The sequence below is a fragment of the Parasteatoda tepidariorum genome, chromosome 4, assembly GCF_043381705.1.
Source record: "Parasteatoda tepidariorum isolate YZ-2023 chromosome 4, CAS_Ptep_4.0, whole genome shotgun sequence".
Taxonomy (NCBI): Eukaryota; Metazoa; Arthropoda; class Arachnida; order Araneae; family Theridiidae; genus Parasteatoda; species Parasteatoda tepidariorum.
This window is the reverse complement of record NC_092207.1, coordinates 96,392,604-96,416,851: the sequence shown is the minus strand read 5'-3', so window position 1 is coordinate 96,416,851 and position 24,248 is coordinate 96,392,604. Positions and strand designations below refer to the sequence as shown.

The following is a 24,248-nucleotide window of genomic DNA, read 5'->3' as shown; positions in this document are numbered from 1 at the left end:
GTGCACAAACCGATATGGAGACTTCATCGGATGCTCCGGAATTTGGAGGAAGGAATCGCAAAACGGAATCCGGAAATAAAATGTTTTATGAAAGAGTTTCGATTTTTGTAAAGATATTTTAGACCACTTTATTTTTACAAGCTGAAAACATTACACGCTATTTGTAATATGATTTTTGAGCTGTCAAATTATAACAGCGCTTTCTTTCTATTTGTAAATTGATGATTGAAGTTAATGTAAAAATTGAGTGGGAATTGAGTTTGAAACATATTTCATGAAATGATTTGATTAAAGGATCGAATATTGGATATCAGGTATGTGAAACATAATTACAATAGCTTATTGGCAAGGGCAAAGAAAAAAAATAAATTGTTATTAATTAATTTTGTAATTGATATTTTGATTTAATGTGGTTGGAATAAGAAATTAAATTTAACTGTCAGATAATTAATTTTTTTCATCAGAAAAATATCATTTACTCTGAATATCGATTATTTAAAAAAGAATAATTGAAAAGCATGAATGTGTCATTTTAAAGGAAATTAAAAAAAAAATTCATTAGAATAATTTATTCATTTTTTATTAATGACTTTTTAACGGCATTTTTATTCATTAGAATAAAAAATATACTTATTTCTTTTTATTCATTAAAATAAAAAAATCCTTAAAACAACACAAATTAATAAGTATATTACAGTGAATAACAATTCTTATTAAAAAATGTAATGAAAAGCGTTTTAAAAAGCAAAATTATCATCATCAACATGGTTACGAAAGTGCAATTTTTATTTAAGAAATAAATATTTTATTAAGTAATACATTCTTATATTACTGATTATAAAATTCAATTTTAACTGTTTATTATTATTTTTTTACAGAACAGAATACTTTTTATGATATTTTATTGAAAATGAATGAAACTTATTTTTCTTTAAATTCATATTTTTTTATTGGTATTATATTTACTAGCATAATTTTTTCTTTTTATGATAAGGTGAAGTTATATAATTTCCCAAGTAACAGAAAAATGTATAAGATGTTGCTAACTCCACAATAATTATTTCTTATAAATGAATGAAAAAGTATTGAATTTGAAATTAAATGTGTCAAAAAATTAATTAAAAATGAGCACTTTTACAAAATTTTATTTTATGACATAAGCTTTAAACAGCTTTTTAGTGTTAATAATAGTTTAATTTTTATTAGATTAATTTACATAAATGGTATTTTTTAGATACATATTTTAATATTAATAATTTTAATATTAGTAACATAAATTGTTGCATCAAAAATGTCTGAAATATAACTTTGAAATACCGTGATCACCTTTTAAATAAGGTAACAGTAATTGCTAGCGGATATATATAAAAAAAAATAATGTCAATTTTCACCTGCAATTATAATTAGAATTATGTATTTTATAATTTTATTTCAAACACCTCCTGTTCTACCATCTTTTCATCCTAAGCAGACGATATTCAGAAGCGAAATAATGCATATTGAAAACATGACGCCTCTTAGATCGTTTTATAAATTTAGTTATATATAACATTATTTTAAAGCTATACATTTTTTCCATCTAATTATCATAACACTTTTGTATTGATACTTATTTATTTATGAAATAAAGACTCTTCTTCAATTTAAGTTCTCAAAGTTGTTAGCAAAAGTTTTAACAGTACCGTTTTAAAATATCTGCCAATTAGTCTTTGATTTTATTTAATTATTCATAATGTTTTTCAATTTACCATGCTATGTATCTATTGGTTTCCCATCATTTATAGTAAGCCATTTTACCTTCGTAATCCTAGACTTCTTACTTTATTTTATTATATCGCTATTATATATTAAATCATTTTCGAAACTTGAAATAAATAATGTTTTTTAATCAGAAATAAATAATGTCGCTCATATAAAACAAATATAGCATTTATTTTTCCACAAGGGGACATATTTAAAACACACTTTAATCACCTGAAATGCTAAAAAACATTTTTACTAGTTTTTTTGTACTTGGGCAACTAGAACAACTCATTATATTATTTTAATATGAACTTCTTTTCTTAACATTAACGATTGTAACTGGTTACCATTATTTCACAATAATCACAAGCTAGTGGTAAATGCATAATTAAATAGCATAATCAGGGGTGCTGGGATGGGAGGTCACGGGAGGTCACTGTGCCCTCCCAAATATTTTCACAATTCGACAAATTTTGTCTGGCCATTCGACATATTTTCAAAGTATCATTTTCCCTCTCTTCCATTTAGATATTACAACTGAAATTATTGAAAATTACACCTTTATTTAACTTTAATAAATAGCAGTGAAAAAATATTAGCACACGTATCATTTCAAGTATCCATTTAACCATTCTACATTGTTTTGACACAATGATGCATTTATCAAGTATTATCCTTCAATTAAAAAAAATGGAATTATTTAAGCGAGGGGGCTCGATTTATTTTATTTCTATTCGGTATTCGACAAGATTTGCCGATCACCAAAGAAATAAAAGACAGTTGACTCTTTTTTTTAAAATTTCACATTAGTTTCGAAATATTTAAATTTTAGAAATTTTGGTATTTCATATACATTTCTGAAAGGTTGTATGCAATGAGATTTACCGATCTTAAAGTATTTGTTATTTGGTTGAGGGGATAATGAAATATTGCATCTTCAAGCTAGCTTCGAACTAATTTGTTTCTTTTTCATATTTATTTATCAAATAATTCATTAATTGTTTTATTTATTGACTAGAATAGTTATACATAAAATCTTTGTATCAGAAATACATAGGTGGAAAAAACTGACATGTTGTGAAATCATTATCACCAAAATAATTTTTTTTTTTATTGTAGCAAATAAATTTCATGCTTATAATAAATTACATATTACTAATAATTCCGTTTGAGGAGATTATTTGGCTGACAATTTAATGATCTTTTAAAATTTTTTGGTTCAAAGGAAAACATATACTAAAAAAAACATTTATAAATCATTTTTTAAAAATAAATTATCTTGCACTCTTCACTCTATGTAGTACTACAGGTGTCGCTAAAATCGATGATGATGCAAATATGATACGAAGTGGGTTAAAAATATTCTGTGTAGCCTAATGTTTAAAATTTACTGTTTTGGTAATAGGCATTGCATGTTTTCGAATCATTACTAATAGCTGCTTTTGAAGGGGTCATTCAGCGAACTTTTTTAAAGCTTTTTATAATTTTTTTGTTTAAAGGGAATCTTTGATACTCATATCAAATCAAAAAATAGTTGTCAAAATTTTTAAAAACATATACGTAAGTTGAAAAATATTTATAGAAAATTTTTTTTTTGTCCTTGTTACTCTATATAGTTAGCACAGGTGTCGCTAAATTAGATGATGATGCAATAATGACTTGAAGTGGGTTAAAAATTCTGGGTAGTCTACTATTTTCTGTTTTGGTTAAGGCATTGCTCTCCCTTGTTTACTAATTATTAATAATAGCTGCGTTTAAGGGCGTGATTTGGTGGGCACTTTAATAATTTTTTATAATTATTTGATTCTGAAAAGAACTTTGATATTACAATCACGTCAAAGGATAGGTGTCAAAATTTCTAAAAACATATGAATATACTAAAAAAAATTTAAAAATCATTTTTATAAAAAGTTTTATTTTGTACTCTATAGTAAGAGCAGATGTCACTAAAATCAATGATAATGCAAATATGATACGAGGAAGATCAAAAAATTCCGTGTAGCATACATTTAATATATAGAATTTTTTTCCGGGTATATCCTTTACCTTCTTTTGTTTTCTAATTGTCATTAATAACTGCGTTTGAGGGGGCCATTTGGTTGACACTTTAATGATTATTCATAATTTTTTGGTTCAAAAAAGAACTTTATATCAAGTCATAGGATAAGTGTCAAAATTTCTAAAAACATGTTGGTATGCTAAAAAGCATTTAAAAGCTTTTTTTAAGTTTTTTTCCATCTTCTATACAGTAAGCAAAGGTGTCACTAAAATAGAAGATGAAACAAATATGATAAGAGGTGGATTAAATAATACCATATTGGACGATTTGCAACGTAATGAATAGACGCAGAATTGGAATTTGAAGTGTTGATAGGGCAATTTTTATTTATGAACTATGAACTTAAAAAAAGTTTTCTTACTGCATCTTCACTGAGTATATACATAAAAAGTATGATCTGAACAAAAAAAAAAAAGAAGAAAGAAAAACAACAGAAATATAGAACAAGGTTTGCCACAAAATTTCAAAAAAATTATAGCCACATTTACTGGAAGTAATTCATATCAGTAAGTCTGGTTGTAAATTAAGAATATTTTCATATTTATCTGATTAAATTCTCTATTAATTTTACAATTCTTATCAATGGAATCTGTATTTGTTTGTTGCATCTTTTTCTAACAAGATAATAAAAATAAGGTGAACTGTTTTATTGTGGTGGAACGTGACATAACCTATTGTACTATTAAGTAACCATAGTAAAAGATTAGATTTTACGCGAATACAATTTTCATCTAATTTTTAACTATTTTGTAGAAATAATTTTACAATTTTCTTATTAATTATTAATTACTTATTAATTGTTTTTTTTATTAATTACCTAATCCACTTAAAATTTTGGTGAAAGATACTAGCAAAATATAATTGCAAAATTTAAATAATATATATCTTAAAGCTATTGCAAAACCTAAAAAAAGATCTGCAAATAAATAATAATTAATATCAATAAAAAAATAATTTAAAATATAAATGAAACATGAAAATTAGTCTAATTGATATAATTATTCATGAATATATTGAATTTTTTATATTAGTCGTCATTAAGTTTGTTTTATATTAGTCGCAACTTTAATAAATCTTTAGTTTATTATAATTTGGTTTAACTTTATGACTGAATAATATAAATTAATTATGTATATTTTTTAGTTTGTTTTTGTGTTGGTTTGGTATTTATAATTAAAATAAGATTTTTTAATATATTTTTTAATGTAATTTTTTAATGCATTTTTATTAATCTCGGGGTTTTACAATTGTAATTTATATTTTCTATTTATTTATCCAACTTATATATGATTCACTTTTTTTTAAAAAAATAGAAAATCTTAACATATTGCATTTTTATATTATATATATTTTTTTTAGTGTTTTTCTTCTTCTATTCTCATAAACGTTCGTCAGTTGATTAAATACAATTTAATTTCAATTAAATACAGATTATTTGCATAACATTTTTATTAATATTTTTTTTTAAGATGAGTTAGTTGCTGAAAAATTTTATTTTATGCTTTTACTTTTTGTTATCTTGCAGCTTAGTTTCATACTTAAGGATAGTTTGATAATTGATAAAAGCATTATTTTTTTTAAGTTTTTTTTATTCTATTTGACTTAATTTAATAAACATGGATTAATTTTAACTAAATATAGAATTTTTATACATTTAATTTCTAGTATTTTTTTTAATGTAGTTTGATAATTAGTGTTAAAAATTTGTTTTTTTAATTATATTTTTTTAATTAGTATCGCTCAATTAAGTTTTGTAATCCTATCAACGATTGTCTTTCCATTAAATAATTTTTTAATCGATGCTGATATATTGAGTTTTAATTGTTTATTGCGTTTATGTTCTCGAAAATGTTTTTACGTTCAATTATACACAGGTTATTTACATAATTTCATTATTATTATTATTAGTGTAACCATCTCGCACTTGAAAAAAAAAATCTCGTTTTCTTATATTGCGCAGTAAATTTCCTTAGCCTTAATTTCTCTTTCAGTCATTTTTATGGTTCTGACAATTTATTGTTTCTGATTCGAGATGACATTATTTAAATTTCCTGATTTTTATTAAATGTAAATTATTCTTTAATGGTTTCTTATAGTTGCGATTTAATTTATAATTTTAAATTACATTTTTATTGAATATAAATTTTGCTGAATTTTTTTAAATATCCAAGAATTTTAAGTAATTTTACCTAGAAAAGTCTGGAAAAAAATTTCTTTTAAGTATGAACCCTGTCCGAATTTCTTTGTGCCGCTTCACATAGGTTATTATATTTTTGAAATAACCCCTAGGAACCAAATAGCTTGGGCCTTCATTGAACCAATATTCACGAATATTGCCCTATAAGGGTTCAAAGTGCCGTTTTTTCCCCCGATAGTGGTCCCATATAGAATTGTCAGATTCACCCGGCATTTTATATTCATTTATTAGCCTATATAGGCTCTATATTGACCCCATAAAGGTCGATATTGGCCCTATATAGAACCAATATTGAAAAATCTGGACATTTTAATATTGGTCCCTCGGTGCATGTTCATATAGGACTGATATTGAGTTGATTTTGAGCCAAACTGAGTCAAGATAAAATTGTTGTTAGGGAAGCGATGAAAAAAAATATCTTAAGTTTAAAGATTTTTATATGCCTTAAAAAGACTGTTACTTTTAAACACACACTCTCAAATTCAACAAAAAAAATTATCTTATACATATTTTTGAATTAAACTGAAAATTAATAATTACTTTACAAATTTAAAAACTTTTTTATAGAAATGTTGCTCATCTTCACCTTTGTCGGCTCTCTCCTGCTAGTCCAGTCAACAACTATAAATGATACTGATACTTATGACTCTTTAAACTTAAGCACTTCTGCTCCATTCGAATTTACAAAGCCAAATTTTTACCTTGAAATCAACGCAACAATTTCTTCAACTCAGGAATCTAATTACCTAAATAACACTCAACAAGAATCAACTTCTTGGACAAGCAATTCCTTAACATTTAAACCCAAAGAAATCATAGTTGTCACCCCAACAAATGCCACTATCACTGAGGCCCAATTAGTGATAAACAATTCAATCAACATTAGTGATTTGAAACCATATGCAATAGAAAAAGATGTGTCAGTATTACCAACGCTGCTGTATGTGAATCAGTCAGAAATCTTATCAATACCTCAGGAAGATGAATCAGTTCCATTAGAGATTAGCAGCACCGATGGAACTCTTCAGACGAGTCAACCGACGTCACAGGCTGTATTAGCTGCCGTAAATGTGACAGTTGTTGAAGAATCAGTTGAGCAAAATGCTATTGTTACAACTGAACTTGGTGATACCAGTACAGATAAGAATTTGGACATTGTTGTAGGACGCAAATGTACAAGACTTTTTCAAGATTCGTTTCTCTGGAATGAAACTGATGGAGGCATGCTAGCTCTCAAATCTTGCCCAACTGGTTACCAGGGAAACATGTATCGTCCTTGTTTCACAAATGGAAAGTGGGGAAAGGTTGATTTCAGCGAATGCAGATTGGAACACTTAGGACGAATGCGACACATGGTATGTGGAGTTATTTTTATTATTTTTGCAATTATATTTATAAAATTTAACAATTTTTTATTATTTACCACTCATTGTGAGTTCAAAACTTATGTTGAGAATCTATTTTTAATCTTAGAAATCCTTTTTTTCTAGCATCAGAACAGCTACATATGTGTTTTTAAATTTAACCTCTTGGGGACTGCTGGTACAACAGTTGTCAGACAAGCGAAATGTCTCGGTTCCTATTTTGTAGTTATAAATTAGTTCCATCTATATTTTTTTTTTAAAAATAGATTCCACTGCAACTAAGTTGACCATGTTGCAACCATGTTGAAGGCAAGACAAATGTCTTCAAACCAAAAATTTCTGTTTACATCTCGTTTATCGAATATTTTAGAAAAAATATGACTTATGGTAAAATTGTTGTACCGGTCATCCCCAAAAAGTCAATGTGTGCTTATCAAATTCAACTTTAAATTTACTTTAACTTTGCTCATTATGGCTGTTTATTAATCTCAGCTTAAAGTTTAATCTGGTATTGTTCATTACGGGTGCTTATAACGTTAAGCTAAAATATTGTCTTTATTTAACACATTATGGTTCTTTATTATGCTCAGTAAAAGTTTACTTTTACTTTGCTCATTATGATTGCTTATTACGTTCCGTTAAACATTTTTTTTTTTTTGCTTTGCTTATTACAGTTTTTGATATAATTCGTTCCTTGTTGGTAGTAGAGTTAATACCATTTTATTGCATAGACTCAAAATCTCCTACGCATATTACATACAACTGACAAAATAAACTTCTTCCAAAGCCATATCTAAACGAAAATTTCCAGGTCTCGCTAGGTTTTGCTAGACTTTTACCTGCATTTCATTTATTTCAAAATACTCGAATTGCTTAAGAACTGTTTTGGTCTTAATACTATAATACTTTTGTGTCTAATTTAATTTGAGAAAACCATAGATAATGGTAGATTTCAATTGTAAAATTTTGGAAAATTATACTCATGGAAATATGCAGTTTAAGCAGGTCGTATGTTAATAGGTCTTACAATTGATGAACCAGAAAGTGTAGACTTACTTTGCAATTTTGCTCACATTTCTTAAGAAAAGGAATTTGACTTCTATGTTGCGAATCAATCATATATATTTCTTAAACAACGCATTTTGTCTTCAGCATAAAAATATTTTTCCAATGAGTTTTTCCATTGAGAAGATCAGCTAAACAATATAATATGGATAAACTGCCATATAAGGCTAAGCGCAGGTGATGCTAGGGATAAAAGTTCATTGTAAGACTTTCGGATCGCCACTCTCGATTTATTTTTATGCCTGAATGTTCACAATATAACGCGTTCTTTCAATTTAACTTAATTTTGTTCCATTCAGTTTTTGCAGAAAAAATCGTTTTTTAAGGTTGTTATTTTTAATAATTAAATATAAATGTAAATATCCTTATTTGAGTTTGGTATTTATTTGTAATTAAATATTAACATTGATAAGTTTTAATGTATGCTCAAACAAAAAATGTCTTAATTTCATTTTTAATGTCCCAAGTATGATAGTTTTTTGCTTTTATTGTTCTAGGCTTATCCAATTCCTACCGGATAATTTCTTCGTTATTAAATTATTGTTCTTCAAATGACCCAACACTCAAAACATGGCAGTACTTATCCATTATTTATGTCGTGAAATTAAATTTTTGAAATTAATTTAAGACTCACCATTTCTTATAATTTATAAATTGCAGAAAGCTCTTATGAATGCTAAAAGTACGTGTAAATTTAAACAAAAATCACAATAAAACCTCCTAGAATTTAAAGTCTGTTCAAAAGTGGCCTCGTAGACATAGCATAAACGGAGGGATTCCCCGGAAGTTTCAAGAGTTTCTTCAAGCTTTTACAGGCTAGTTATTGTTTACATCCAGTTCCAGATCTATATCATTATCATAGTTAAATAATTTTGATTTTTACTGAATTATAGATTCTTGGATTATCACAGAATAATTCAAACAAATCATCTGGTTTTTTAAGTTAAAATATTATTATTTTTCTAACATTTGCTTCAAATAACTATTAATGCTCTAACTAATAAATAATATTGAAAATAAACATAAAATGTCATAAATATATGGTTCCTTGTTGGAAAATTCGAAATTTCGTAGGTTTTTTCTTTCTTTTCGAGAGTTAAGCTCTTGAAAAGACATATTTGCAATTGTTTTACGCTCAGTTCACTATTTTACAATTAAAATATTTCGTGCTTGGCCAAAACAAGGAAAAAGCTTGTTTCTTACGAAGAAAAAAATTTTGTTCATTTAACGACGAAATATTCTGGCTCAAGTGTTCAAAGAGAGAAAGGTGAAATGTACAACAAGAAATTTTTAAAAAAATGTAACTTCAAAATAAACGCAAATCACCTGTAATATTTAATTGCACTTGCTCAAGATAAAAGATATTTTTTTTCAATTGTTTTAGAAATGTTTTATATAAATTAAATGTTTCATTACTGCCTCTTCCACATTTGAAAATAGCTCTTAATAGACACTTTTTCTAGTAGAATTCTATTCCTTACCTAACTTAGACTTTAAATTTAATTCATTAAAACTCCGATTATAGATTTTTCACCAAGTTCAGAAAGGCATGATGGGAAATATGTACATACTTGTGGACGAGTTCTCGAGATACATATCTTCTGTTGACATGAAAAGTCCGATGGACAGATTGGAAGCATTTGAAATTTTGAACACATTCCTGAAACTGGACATGAACTTGAAACTGGACAAATCCAAGGATACCAAATACATACAAGTAAGGCATAGAAAACTTATTTCACCTATACATTTTAATTATGTTAGCTTTACTATTAAAAAAACAAGCATCCCAAATTATTAAAGTAATTAAAATAGTATGAAGAACTTCGCACAAACCTTACAGAAATTAGTTTTCCACAAACCGTCTGAAATTTTGATATGTTGTAGTTTATTCAATGCTGATAGAAAGACTAGTTGGGTATGAAACTCAAAAATGGATAGTTTTCGATACATAATGGTTTTTTTAATCCCATTTAAAAGCCATTTCAAATTCGAGTTGCGCCTGCCATCAATTCGACGTTGAATCACATTGTAGATACCTCAAGCTATAATACAGTGCACCTTTGCTGCAATATATTTAGGTTCAATTTAGCACCATATAAAAACAGCAGAAGTCCTGAAAGATATTACTGCTCAATATACTCCTTATTTCGAACAATGTGCGTACCAACGTGTGAATGATTTATGAAATTCATTGCATAATCTTATTGTCAACTGATGCGAAAAAGCATTTAATAATATAAATAGGGACTGATTTACAGGGGAAATTTCGAGGCATGCTCCCAGGACTCCCATACCAAATTATGTATGAAATTTTTCAACTAGTTTAGCCAGTAACTTTCTAGGCAAAGACCTTGTTTCCTACGTAATTTTCCTATTCTCAAAAACAATACTTACTCTATCAATTAAATTTTAGGGTTTTCTTTAGTTAAGCTTATTTAAGCTTTACATTTCTATTTGATGCACTGCTTAATAAGACTTTAAAATTTGCTGTTGTCTAAAAAATTATCTTTTGATAGTGTGGCTAAAAACCATGCATTGTTAACTGAACCTTGTCGACTTCCTTAGAGCACCCCCAAGAGGCTTTGTGCCCAGGGCCCCGAGATCTGTAAATCGTGCCCTGATTATAAAAACGTTTACTAAATTGTAACCAACATAATAAGGAACTTTAATGCAGTGCTTTTAAAAAGTAATGTGTCCAGATAATTTATTGAACTTTACGTAATTAAGTTATGTAAAGTAAGAAAGGTAACCTCTTTTCGCTACACGCATGGACTCGTCGAAACCTGCTCAGATTTTAATGTCGTACCCATGAAGACTTCTGGTTAGCATTGAATAAAAATATTGAATAATATCAAAATTTCAGACAATTTGTCCTAGCCCAATTTTCACAAGGTTTGTGCTTATTTCGAACCATAAAAATAGCATTTGCTGTTAGCATTACTTAGGGACACTTGACAGATGAAAAATTGATGGATATTTCTACAACTGCATCACCTATAATATATAACTCAATACTATACTTAATTTTTTTTTTGATTTACCCTCACAAAACTAATCAAATTGATATGTTTATACTCATTTCGTGAATTTTAATTATATTTCAGACTTTGTTACATGCTTCCAACGAGCTTATAAGAAAGAAAACTGTATCGTTTGCCCCAGGATCTCAAAAAAATGTAAGTCTATAACTTATTACATTTCTTAAAAAAAATTTATTATTAAATTTTTAACATAGTTTTCGATCAAATTTCAATGAATCGGCTTATGCATACTTGCATCTCATTTGTATGCACTATATTTTATGCATATTTGGCTTATGTGTACTTTCATAATTTTACAGCAATTAATTACTCAAAAAGTTGTTGAAATGATACACCATTTGACTTCTTTTGCTGAAAGAGCTCTCAGAGGTTTACTGAAAACTCAAAAAAAGCATATTATTTTCAAGTCCACTCCTAACGTAGGTAAGTCTGACAATAAAAGAAGTCACTAATTTCCCTTTTGAATCTATATTTAATAAGTATTTTGATTTAACAATGAATTTTTCTAAATTAATTCTTCTAACATTTAAATGTACGTTTTGTCTTTTTGAACTAGCTATGTATTTATACAGAGGTAAACTTAGTGGTCAGTTAGCATTGGCAAATATTTCAGATGATCATTATGGCGCCGAATCTCCTTATTCAAGCTTAGGTAAAATATTCATCATTTTCATTTCATTGTGTTCAATTAATGAACTGTGTTCAATTAATAAATATAACAATATCGAGTTTTAATATAATGTCTTAAATTATCTACGCATTCTATTTTTATCTTTTCACCTAATTTTTTCTACTAAAGTGACTTGTTAAATTTTATTAAGTCTCTTCATCAGTTAAAATATAATTTATTTATTTTACCACTACCGCTTAATCGCCAATTTATCTAATATTTGTACTATGCTCGCTCTTCAAAACAAAAATCTTATAATTTTAAACTAGATCTAAGAAGTTTCAAAGTCAACAAAGTGAAGATTTTTTTGAGGAGTACTGAAAACAGTTTGCATCAGCTTTTCACGCAGAAAAAATATACGAAAATATCTCATAGATAGCCCGATTGTAGAGATGTGGTAACTCAAGAGATAAGAGAGAGACTTAAGAGGTAAGGAAACTAACGAATAAAGTATTGGCAGAAACTCGCCTTCATGGCAGACTTTGGGTATAGCTAGCCTTCATTGGAGTCATATGGAGACGAAAATCCCTTAAACCCCGATAGTGGTTGGTGGTCTGAATTCAGCCATACTGTAAAATATTCCAGATCAAATTTAGGTATTAAATACCGGCACTTTGGGTGCATCTTCCCTAAAATCCATTTTTATCGCAAAATATTATGCCGTAACTTTTGCAATAATATTTATCTAATTAAAGTGTTTCAGTGATTTTACCGGTAATTATTACTATAAAAATTAGAATATATATCATATTTATTGTTCCGCAACTAGTTTCGGTAAAAATGGATTTTACGGTAAGAAAGTACCGGCACGCTAAGTGTCGGTACTTTTTATAGTAATTTGATCCGAAACTTTTTTACAGTGAAGTCCTCAGGAAGATTGTAGTTTTTCAAAGTGTGTGAAAATATCTAAAACAGAAAAATGTAAACAATTTAGATTTGATTCGTGTTTAGAACCGTTTTAGTAAAGCTGTCTAACAAGTTACAATACCATTACATATTTTTTTCCTTTACTACTTGACATTCTATACTTTTATGATTTTAAAACTGCTTAATTCACTGCTGTTAAAGCGAGATAACTTTCATATTCTTTTTAGAAAACACTCTGGAACGGAGTGCATATGCATTGATAGGAATAAAAGGTCTGAGAGATATACTGTCAACTAACAAGTATTTAGTAATCAGTGACGTAGGAGTGACAACTATAGTTTCGCCATTAAATACCTTGAATCACATGCAGCATCCTCCCACATATGATGTAGGATTACAAATGGAAAAAGTAAACAACATTTTTTAATAATTCTTTAAAAAAAAATGTGAACAAATTTCTTAATCTTCCTCTTTTTTGTTAAAAGTTTCATAAATCAATTTTTGATGTTTTCTGTGGTGTTTATAGGTTTGTTTGCATAGACTAAGCATAGTGTATCTTAATCTAAGCAACCTTGTGTAGACTTACATGTTATTTAATTAATTAATTTATTTTTGAATTTTATTAGGTCATTTTACCTCACATATTACTTTCTTTTAATTCACAATTTTAAAATAGGCTAAGTAGGAAACTATAATCTGCTTTGCACTTCAAGTAAGTTAATAGTTAACCACTTAAGCAACAAAAAAAATTTCATTTTGGAAATTAGTCTATTTTGATAGTCTATTCGAATTACTATACATTTAATTGAATCGAATAATCTGCATCGCATCTTAAATCCTGCCTTGAGAGAAATGAGTAGTTGCTTGATTAGTATTATTATGTCTTGCTATACTTTAAAATATAATAAATAAACCGGGTCTTCCTTATCGATGGCAAATTATTACATTTCAGGAATCCTACTGGTTTTGGCGCAATTTTTTTTAAATAAAGGCTTTCTTGAAATTTTAATTTTATGTTTGGTAAGCAGGGTAATTGTAAATATTTGGTAATAAATTAAAAGTAAAATTTAAAAATTTGTAAAATAATTTTAAAAATAAGGGTGAATTTGAGCTTAAAAGATACGAAATAGAATTAAATATATTGTTTAATATTGAATTTTTGAAGAAAATTCCTAAAATTCTGACTAAAGCTTCAAATTCTTACTTAAATAACTTTACTTAAAGCTTGATAAAAGTATAACAAACTCAAAGTTAAAATTTAGCTTTCAAAACATCACTAACATAAAACGGAATCTACAAACGAAATTTCAAAGCTTTTATGACTTCAATAAGCTAATGAACTTCTTTTTTTTTTCATGTGTGTTAGTATTAGGACTTTTTTCTCAAAATCAATGTTCTTCAGAAAATGCATTTGGAAAGCTGAAAAATTCTGAGAACAAAAAAATTTATAATTCGAATATTAATTTCTGAGAGTGAATTTTATCGTTTTAAAATTATAATTATACAAATAAAAAAGTTAAAATACTCAAAGTTTAACAAAAGACCTTTTAGTTTCGCTTTCGGGAGTTTACTTCTGGTTTCGCTTACATATATCAATATAATGAAAAAAAAAACTGCTAAAACTTTATTTCTAAAAGTCGGAGATAAAAAATTTGAAGGGTTTTCGAAAGCTAATGAACTAATTTTCTAATAAAGATAATAAAAAACATCGAAATTTTCGTCGAAATATCTGATTTTTCTCAACTCGAATACTTTAAGCAACCATAAAACGAAAACTATTCCAAAATCCAGTTATTCACTCACTAATGAAGAAAACGGAACTAGAAGCATCATAATTGAGAAGTATTAGAGAGCAAATAACAGAAAAGAATGAAAGGTGATCATTAATAATACTTAGACATTTCAGCATGCAATCAAACCGGTTTTGATCTTTTTAATCTGCCTCTCACTCATGTTATTTAACAAATTTTGATTCCATTCTGTTTCTCCCTTGCTTAAGTATTAATTTGTCACCCCTAGTGTGTATATTTATTTACTTATTTTGGATAAGGATTTTTAAATATAAATAAATATTTGAGGTGAGTACGCACCCTATATTTAAAACCAAACTTGTTGTTTAATTACACTTTTTTTTTATTAAGGATATCCCTGAAGGATACATTATGAGATGTGGTCAACTGTGGAATATGTCGCAGTAAGTTGAGATTTATTTTTACTATCTTATTCATTTAACTTTTAATATTCATATTTAAAATGCTTTATTTTACTAATTTTATAATATTTCATTTTATAGCTTATGGAATGTGAATGATTGTTCAGCGTTTTCTGTGAAAGGTGATATGGTGACCTGCCGTTGTCGTAATTTGGGTAGCATTGCTTTACTGCTAGAAGAAATCGGAGTTGTAAGTTTTCAAATTTTAAAATACCAGCTTATCTTTTAATTTTTTAATGAAGAAAGTGAAGTGGTGTGCATAAAGGGGGGGGGAATAAAAGGCAATGACTAGCTCACTTTTTTATAATATCGTTATTTTATTTTAAACAACATGATTATATTTAAGCACACAGCACATTCACAGACACAACATATAAAACATATATGAAGAAGAAGAAAATAAGGAGCTCTGTATGGCAGGCTTTCTACCATTCGTTCACTACCACTCTCCTCTGTCTCTGAGTTTTTTTCTAGTTTCTCGCTAGGAGGCGTTGCTGGTTTTAGTTTCTTCATAGACTTTTTAATAAAGAATAATATTTATATAAATGTTCTTCTACATAATTACTTGAAAAGATTTATTTCTACTTCACTTTTTGAGTAATTTTGTCTGGAATTTTTATCGTTTTTTTCTCGCTTCTTCATTCCATTTAATAACTTTCCATAAAAACAAGACAATTTAATCAATGCTTACACTTTTGAAACAGTGAGATATATATGTATCCAAAGCAAAAGGCAATCTACAACTTGTATGCTTTTATAATAAACTAGATAATTAATGATTATTTTAAAAGTATTAATTTGGAAATAAATCGTTAAAATCCAATTAAAAAAGGAGTTAAAAAACAAACACACATGTGCCATAGTATTTAATGTATAAATGCAATTATTAAGTTTTATGATTTTCTTTAGAACTCGGATAAAAATTTAAAAGTTTTAAAAATTTATGTAATTTTCTGCGTAATTAATTATATAAATGGAAAAGAGCTAAATGATATAATCAAATAAATAATCCATTTGAGTTTTTTAATATTAGTCTTATGATTGATTCAAAAAACTTCCTTTTAAAATTTTCACTCAAACATGAAATTTTTTTTTTAAAGTGAAAAAAATAATGAGATATGGAAAGGAAAAAATAATGTAAGGTTCTAGCGATTAAGTAAAAGCTAACGATTTTAATTTAAGGGTTTAGTTTTCCTTATATATCATTGAATCTATCCCAGATATGCTTGATTTTAATATCAGCAGTAACCCTTATCATAAATCCCTAAAATAAAGTTTGTAAATGGTTAGCAAATTAAGCATGCAAGTTGAAATTATATTAAATTCAACTATGCTCATTTACACGCAATGATGTTTGCATTAAGCTTACTTAAACAGCCCTCTTATATCGAAATTTATTCTAAACACATTACATGTCATCATTAAAAAATGTTGTGCTTCAGAACTTTAACATACTGAAAAAACAGTTAAAAAACAAGGTTAGCACTAAAAACTAACGAATTACATCTTTTTGTACAGGCATATGCAGCACGCTTTTATTCAATCCTAAAAGTAATAATATGGACGTAAAATTTTTTTCTTCTTAAGTATAATGAATAACCAGTCAACTTTTAAGCGTCTATCAAAGGAAACTGCAAATACGTTTGCCTTAAGGTTGCTTGCAATATGGAAATTATATTATGCCGATTCATTATTTGTTGTTATTTCTAATGTCACTCGTCTATACTAGCAAGTCTGTCTGGTGAAACCAAGTGAATTTAAGACTCAGGGTGCTTTTCTTGTTTATTTTTTTCAGGGGAGCTATCTATGACCAAGAATACGACTTCAGCCACACGCACGTCACAGCCCATTTATAACGCGGACCCATTCTTACATCCATTCATTAATCCACAGATAGTAATTTTGACCTGAACTAGAGAACGATCAATCTCCAATTCAGTACACCAGAGGTATTGATTTGTCATAGGAACACGGAGGTCTTTGTGACCCGACAAATTTAACGTGCACTAGTCACCTTCTTCGGCCGGCAAGGATCAAACTAACTCTTTATCGGCGGGGATCGAACTTAGACATGGGCTCAATTCCCTACCAACCAGGCTCTCCCTGCCAGATTTTATTATGTAATACAACATATTATAACAGTATTATTATTTTTTTTTAAATAAATAAATAAAAATCTTGGATTCTTGGAGTCAAAAGAAATCAAGTTTTTTATTTCTTTATCATAGAGCTGTCGACGGAAGATTTTGTGGATAATTTTAGTAAAGTGTTAAGAAATATAGATAATGTTAAAATGAATGATTCTGTTTTTCCTTCAGGGTAGGCGATTGGCATCAGAGAGTCCAATGGGAACAATGATAACTATTAGTTGCATAACTTCACTCTGCCTCATCCTTCTAACATTCGTTGTAAATTTTCTCTTAAAAAAGTAAGTTTCTTTTAATATGTAGTATTTCATCAAATAGTAGTGCAATTCAAATTTTACCTTCAAATTACTAGTTTTCTGCTTAAATTGAATTAAGTTTTCTTTTTCAACTAAATATACTAATACTCTATTCTCTAATAGCTCTTAATCCTGTGACTCAAATGGGACACTGGTGTCTCTTTTACATACGTTACAGTGAATGACCGAAATTGGAAGCTGTTGACAATCACATAGTTGTTTTGGTAAATGTCCGAAATATATACTAGGTCTATGTATGTGAGTTAAGTGCCACAGCCCAATATATATTTGTCCGATATGCCTTACATCAATGCTTTTTTACCCCTGGACAGTATGCATTTAACCGGTACTCTGAACACTAATGTTTCGCCTTCGATATTTTAATATCCTCAACAGATATTAAAATATCGAATAAATATAATAATATCAACGAATAAATTATTATAAAATCGGATATAACAAATATTTCGGACAATCACCAAAGCGAATATATATGATTGTCCACATTCACCAGTGACACTCGACATTCTCTTGATTTCGATCACTCACGGTAACATTCATACTTTTTCTGACGCTAGTTTCTAGTTACAAGCAAAAATATATTTCGGTATTTTTTACCGATAAAATACAGTATGATAGTAACTAAAAAATAATCTGCTAGATTGTAGGAAATATATTTGTTCTGAAATATAAAATCAAAAAAAGTAATTTGATTTTGTTTTTTCTTTTGCACTCATTTTCAAAAATTTATCAATAATAGATTTTGTAAATAAAAGAAATTTCAATAAGGAATAACTGCTTCTCTTAGATCCAAATAACTTCAAATAAGTAAAAATTAGAAAAAATTATTGTTTGGAAGAAGGCCGTGTTTCTTAAGATTTTACCCTTAACGCAGGAAAAGACACCGGTATTTCATAAACATAAATTATTTAAATGCTAAATGTAATTCTAATTTTTTCATTTATTTTTACCTAAATCAATACAAAATAAGGAAATAAGTATAAAAAGGTTAAATAAAAATTCCGCGTCAAAGGAGTGAGAAAAAAGTGAGGAGTAAGAAAGAAATGAGCTCCCGGTTCGAATCTTGAAACCACAGATATTTTTGAGAGATACATTTTATAAAGGGAAGTGACGTAGTGTGGGTATCTCAATCCTGATTGATTGCTGAAAGGTGGCATTTGTTTACTTAGCAACTGTTCCATTCTCTGCCGAGAACCAAGCCCGTCAGGTATCAATTCTCTTAAGTGACACGTATATTCTTTCACGATAATTCTTTCCCAAATATCTCAATTCTTTCATTATGCATTTCTTACTTGACACAAAGACAGGCACGAAGCCATGTAGTACGTAAATAAACTAATTATGCTTCTAAGTTGCCAGGTGCACAAAACAAAAATGTATGACGTTTACAATAAAATATATAAACAAATCATAAACTAAGTTAAACAAAAGACGAGAAAGAATTATATTTCAGCAATTGAGATGTGCGATACTGTGCTTTATTTAATTAACTTCACTTTAATGAACATTTTAACTTAGCTCAACTTTTACGCGCCATTTTGCTATTAAACAATTAGCTATTACTGACGTTGTAGGTGACATGTGTGAATATCCGTGATTTTCTCCATCTTAAAGTGCAAGTATCCAATTTCAATATCCTAATTCTTCTGAAAATTAATTTACTTACAGTGCACTTATTTTATTCCTTAGATGATTTTGAAAAAGGTTAGAATGAGTGCATTAGGAGTCGTTTTAATATCTAATATATATAATTCTCTTACGTATCTCCCAAATTTTGGCTGTATTTCTTTTCCGCCGGTGACAACGTTTGCGTTGTTTTGTTTCCGTTACTATTTCTCTTACACGGCGAATCGACCAATGATTGCCGCTAAAAATGTCGCGTGCCAAATCTAGCTGAGGTGGCTCAACATATAGCGCTTTTAAAAACGGAAATTGAAATAACNGATATGGTGACCTGCCGTTGTCGTAATTTGGGTAGCATTGCTTTACTGCTAGAAGAAATCGGAGTTGTAAGTTTTCAAATTTTAAAATACCAGCTTATCTTTTAATTTTTTAATGAAGAAAGTGAAGTGGTGTGCATAAAGGGGGGGGGAATAAAAGGCAATGACTAGCTCACTTTTTTATAATATCGTTATTTTATTTTAAACAACATGATTATATTTAAGTACACAGCACATTCACAGACACAACACATAAAACATATATGAAGAAGAAGAAAATAAGGAGCTCTGCATGGCAGGCTTTCTACCATTCGTTCACTACCACTCTCCTCTGTCTCTGAGTTTTTTTCTAGTTTCTCGCCAGGAGGCGTTGCTAGTTTTAGTTTCTTCACAGAATTTTTAATAAAGAATAATATTTATATAAATGTTCTTCTATATAATTATTTTAAAATATTTATTTCTCCTTCACTTTTTGAGTAATTTTGTCTGGAATTTTTCTCGTTTTTTCTCACTTCTTCATTCCATTTAATAACTTTCCATAAAAACAAGACTCTTAATTAAATTTTTGTAATTTTGTTCTCAACGTCGCTTTTAAACCGAGTTTTCCTTTTTAATCAATGCTTTCACTTTTGTAACAGTGAGATATATACGTACCCAAAGCAAAAGGCAATCTACAACTTGTTTGCGTTTATAATAAACTAGATAATTAATGATTATTTTAAAAGTATTAATTTTGAAATAAATCATTAAAATCCAATTAAAAAAGGAGTTAAAAAACAAGCACACATGTGCCATCGTATCTAATCTATAGAAGCAATTATTGTTAAGTTTTATGATTTTCTTTAGAACTCTGGTAAAAATTTAAAAGTTTTAAAAATTTATGTTTTTTGTGGACATAATTATATAAATGGAAAAGAACTAAATGATATAATCAAATAAGTAATCCATTTGAGTTTTTTAACATTAGTCTAATGATTGATTCAAAAAACTTCATTTTAAAATTTTCACTCAAACATGAACCATTTTTTTGTGTGAAAAAAATCAAGTGAAAAAAATAATGAGATACGGAAAAGAAAAATTAATTTAAGGTTCTAGCGATTTAGTAAAAGCTACCGATTTTAATTTATGGGTTTAGTTCTCATTATATATCATAGAATCTATCCCAGATATACTTGATTTTAATATCAGCAGTAACCTTTATCATAAAACCCTAAAATAAGGTTTATAAATGATAAGCAAATTAAGCATGCAAGTTGAAATTATATTAAATTCACCTATGCTAATTTACGTGCAATGAGGTTCGCATTAAGCTTGCTTAAACAGCCCTCTTATATCGAAATTTAATCTAAACACATTACATGTCATCATTAAAAAATTTTGTGCTTCAGAACTTTAACATACGGAAAAAACAGTTAAAAAACAAGGTTGGCACTAAAAACTAAGGAATTATATCTTTTTGTACAGGTATATGCTGCACGCTTTTATTCAATCTTAAAAATAATAATATGGACAAAACATTTTTTTCTTCTTAAGTATAATGAATAACCAGTCAACCTTTAAGCGTCTATCAAAGGAAACTGCAAATACGTTTGCCTCAAGGTTGCTTGCAATATGGAAATTATATTATGCAGATTCATTATGCGTTGCTATTTCTAATGCTACTCGCCAATACTAGCAAGCCTGCCTGATGAAACCAAGCGAATTTAAGGCAGAGGGTGCTTTTCTTGTTTATTTTGTTCAGGGGCGTTATCTATGGCAATTAATACGACTTCAGCCACACACACGTCACAGCCCATTTATAACGCTGACCCATTCTTACATCCATTCATTAATCCACAAATATTAATTTTGACCTGAACTAGAGAACGATCAATCTCCAATTCAGTACCCCAGAGGCATTGATTTGTCATAGGAACATGGAGGTCTTTGTGACCCGATAAATTTAACGTGCACTAGTCACCTTCTTCGGCCGGCGGGGAACGAACTTAGACATGGGCCCAACGCCCTACCAACCAGACTCTCCCGGCCAGATTTTATTATGTAATACAACACATTATAACAGTATTATTTTTTAAAAAAATAAATAAATAAAAATTTTGGATTATTGGAGTCAAAAGAAATCCAGTTTTATATTTCTTCATCATAGAGCTATCGAAGGAAGATTTTGTGGAGAATTTTAATAAAGTGTTAATAAATACAGATAATGTTAAAATGAATGATTCTGTTTTTTCTTTCAGGGTAGGCGATTGGCATCAGAGAGTCCAATGGGAACAATGATAACTATTAGTTGCATAACTTCACTCTGCCTCATCCTTCTAACATTCGTTGTAAATTTTCTCTTAAAAAAGTAAGTTTCTTTCAACATGTAGTATTTCATCAAACAGTAGTGCAATTTAAATTTTGCCTTCAAATTACTAGTTTTCTGCTTGAATTGAGTAAAGTTTTCCTTTTCCGACTAAATATACCAATACTCTATTCTCTATTAGCTCTTAACCCTGTGATACAGTTGGGACACTGGTGTCCCTTTTATACATGTTGCAGTGAATGACCGAAATTGGAGGTTGTTGACTTCTACCGGCGAATGTTGACAATCACATAGTCACTTTGGTAATTATACATCTGTACAGCCCAATATACATTTGTCCGATATGCCTTACACCAATGTTTTTCTAAGGTCAAGTGCCCAGTATGCATTTAACCGGTAGTCTGAATACTGATGTTTCTCCTAATCTATCCTCAAAAGATATTAAAATATCGAATAAATATTATAATATCAACAAATAAATTAATATAAAATCGGATATAACAAATATTTCGGACATTCACCAAAGCGAATGTATGTGATTGTCGACATTCACCGGTGACACTCGACATTCTCGTGATTTCGGTCACTACAAGCTCTAGTTACAAGCAAAAATATATTTCGGTATTTTTTTGCAGATAAAATACAGTATAATAGTAACTAAGAAAAATCTGCTAGATTGTAGGAAATATATTTGCTCTAAAATGTAAAATCAAAAAAAGTAATTTGATTTTGTTTTTTTCTTTTGCACTCATTTCAAAAATTTATCAACAATAGATTTTGTAAATAAAAGAAATTTAAATGAAGAATAACTGTTTCTCTTAGATCCAAATAAGTGAAAATTAGAAAAAATTATTGTTTGGAAGAAGGCCGTGTTTCTTAAGATTTTACCTTTAACGCAGAAAAAGACACCAGCATTTCATTCTGCATTTCATAACCATAAATTATTTAAATGCTAAATGTAATTCAAATTTTTTCATTTATTTGTACCTAAATCAATACAAAATAAGGAAATAACTATAAAAAGGTTAAATAAAAATTCCGCATCAAAGGAGTAAGAAAAAAGTGAGGAGTAAGAAAGAAATGAGCTCCCGGTTCGAATCTTGAAACCACAGATATTTTTGAGAGATACATTTTATAAAGGGAAGTGACGTAGTGTAGGTATCTCAATCCTGATTGATTCTTGAAACGTGGCATTTGTTTACGTTAGCAACTGTTCCATTCTATGCCGAGTACCAAGCCCGTCAGGTATCAATTCTCTTAAGTGACACCTTTCACGATAATTCTTTCACAAATATCTCAATTCTGTAGCAATTCTGTTTCACAAATATCTCAATTCTGTTCCATGTAGAACATAAATAAATTAATTATGCTTCTAAGTTGCCAGGTGCACAAAACAAAAATGTATGACATTTACAATAAAATATATAAACAAATAATAAACTAAGTTAAACAGAAGATGAGAAAGAATTATACTTCAGCAATTGAGATGTGCGATACGGTGCTTTATTTAATTAACTTCACGTTAATGAACATTTTAACTTAGCTCAACTCTTACACGCCATTTTGCTTACAAACGATCAGCTATCACTGACGTTGTAGGTGACATGTGTGAATATCCGTGATTTTCTCCATCTTAAAGTGCAAGTATCCAATTTCAATATCCTAATTCTACTGGAAATTAATTTACTTACAGAACACTTATTTTATTCCTTAGATGATTTTGCAAAAGGTTAGAATGAGTGCATTAAGAGTCGTTTTAATATTATGTATAATTCACTTTCTATAGCAATTGAACAGAAAATTAATTATAAAAATAAAAAAGTAAGGATTTTCATAACTTTATTTTTATTCCAGAGGAATCATGGGAAAAGTAAGCATACATGCAGTTCATATAAAACAAATGTAAATGTACATACTTTTATCTTAATTCATTAGAATAAAAAGTGAACGCATGATTTTTTGTTAATTCTTATCTTATCTGATGCTTTAGGTACTGAAGATCTTAAGCTTAAAATAAATTATAATTATGAAAATTGTTTTTATTGGAACTTTCTATTCGTATTTTGTAATATTGTGTCTGAGTAATAAATAAGTAAACATCATTATCCTAAATTTCTATAAGTTAAGTGATTTATTAGATATAATTTTTATTGTAATGTCAGTTTTTTACGCACAATCTCTTGATTACGTATTTTGTAGAATTCTCAATTTTCGGCTATTTTAATACAAAGCAGATAAAGTGAAAATAACTAATGTTTTTAATCAATGCATTATTAATCTTGTTCTTAGTAAAACTTAATCACTATAAAATTTAGGGG

The 24,248-nt window shown here is 28.4% G+C and overlaps 1 protein-coding gene across 1 annotated transcript in view; it reads left to right on the top strand.

Annotated features, from left to right (window-relative positions):
* The window catches only part of LOC122268266 (adhesion G protein-coupled receptor B3), a 46,532-nt gene continuing 22,284 nt past the window's right edge, over positions 1-24,248 (top strand). The window contains exons 1-10 of the mRNA XM_071180217.1: positions 1-314; positions 6,567-7,354; positions 9,954-10,145; positions 11,536-11,607; positions 11,772-11,895; positions 12,029-12,124; positions 13,237-13,418; positions 15,151-15,203; positions 15,303-15,411; positions 17,540-17,649. Of these exons, the coding sequence (XP_071036318.1) occupies positions 6,569-7,354; positions 9,954-10,145; positions 11,536-11,607; positions 11,772-11,895; positions 12,029-12,124; positions 13,237-13,418; positions 15,151-15,203; positions 15,303-15,411; positions 17,540-17,649 (1,724 nt within the window). The 5' untranslated portion in view covers positions 1-314; positions 6,567-6,568. The remainder of the gene's footprint in view (positions 315-6,566; positions 7,355-9,953; positions 10,146-11,535; positions 11,608-11,771; positions 11,896-12,028; positions 12,125-13,236; positions 13,419-15,150; positions 15,204-15,302; positions 15,412-17,539; positions 17,650-24,248) is intronic.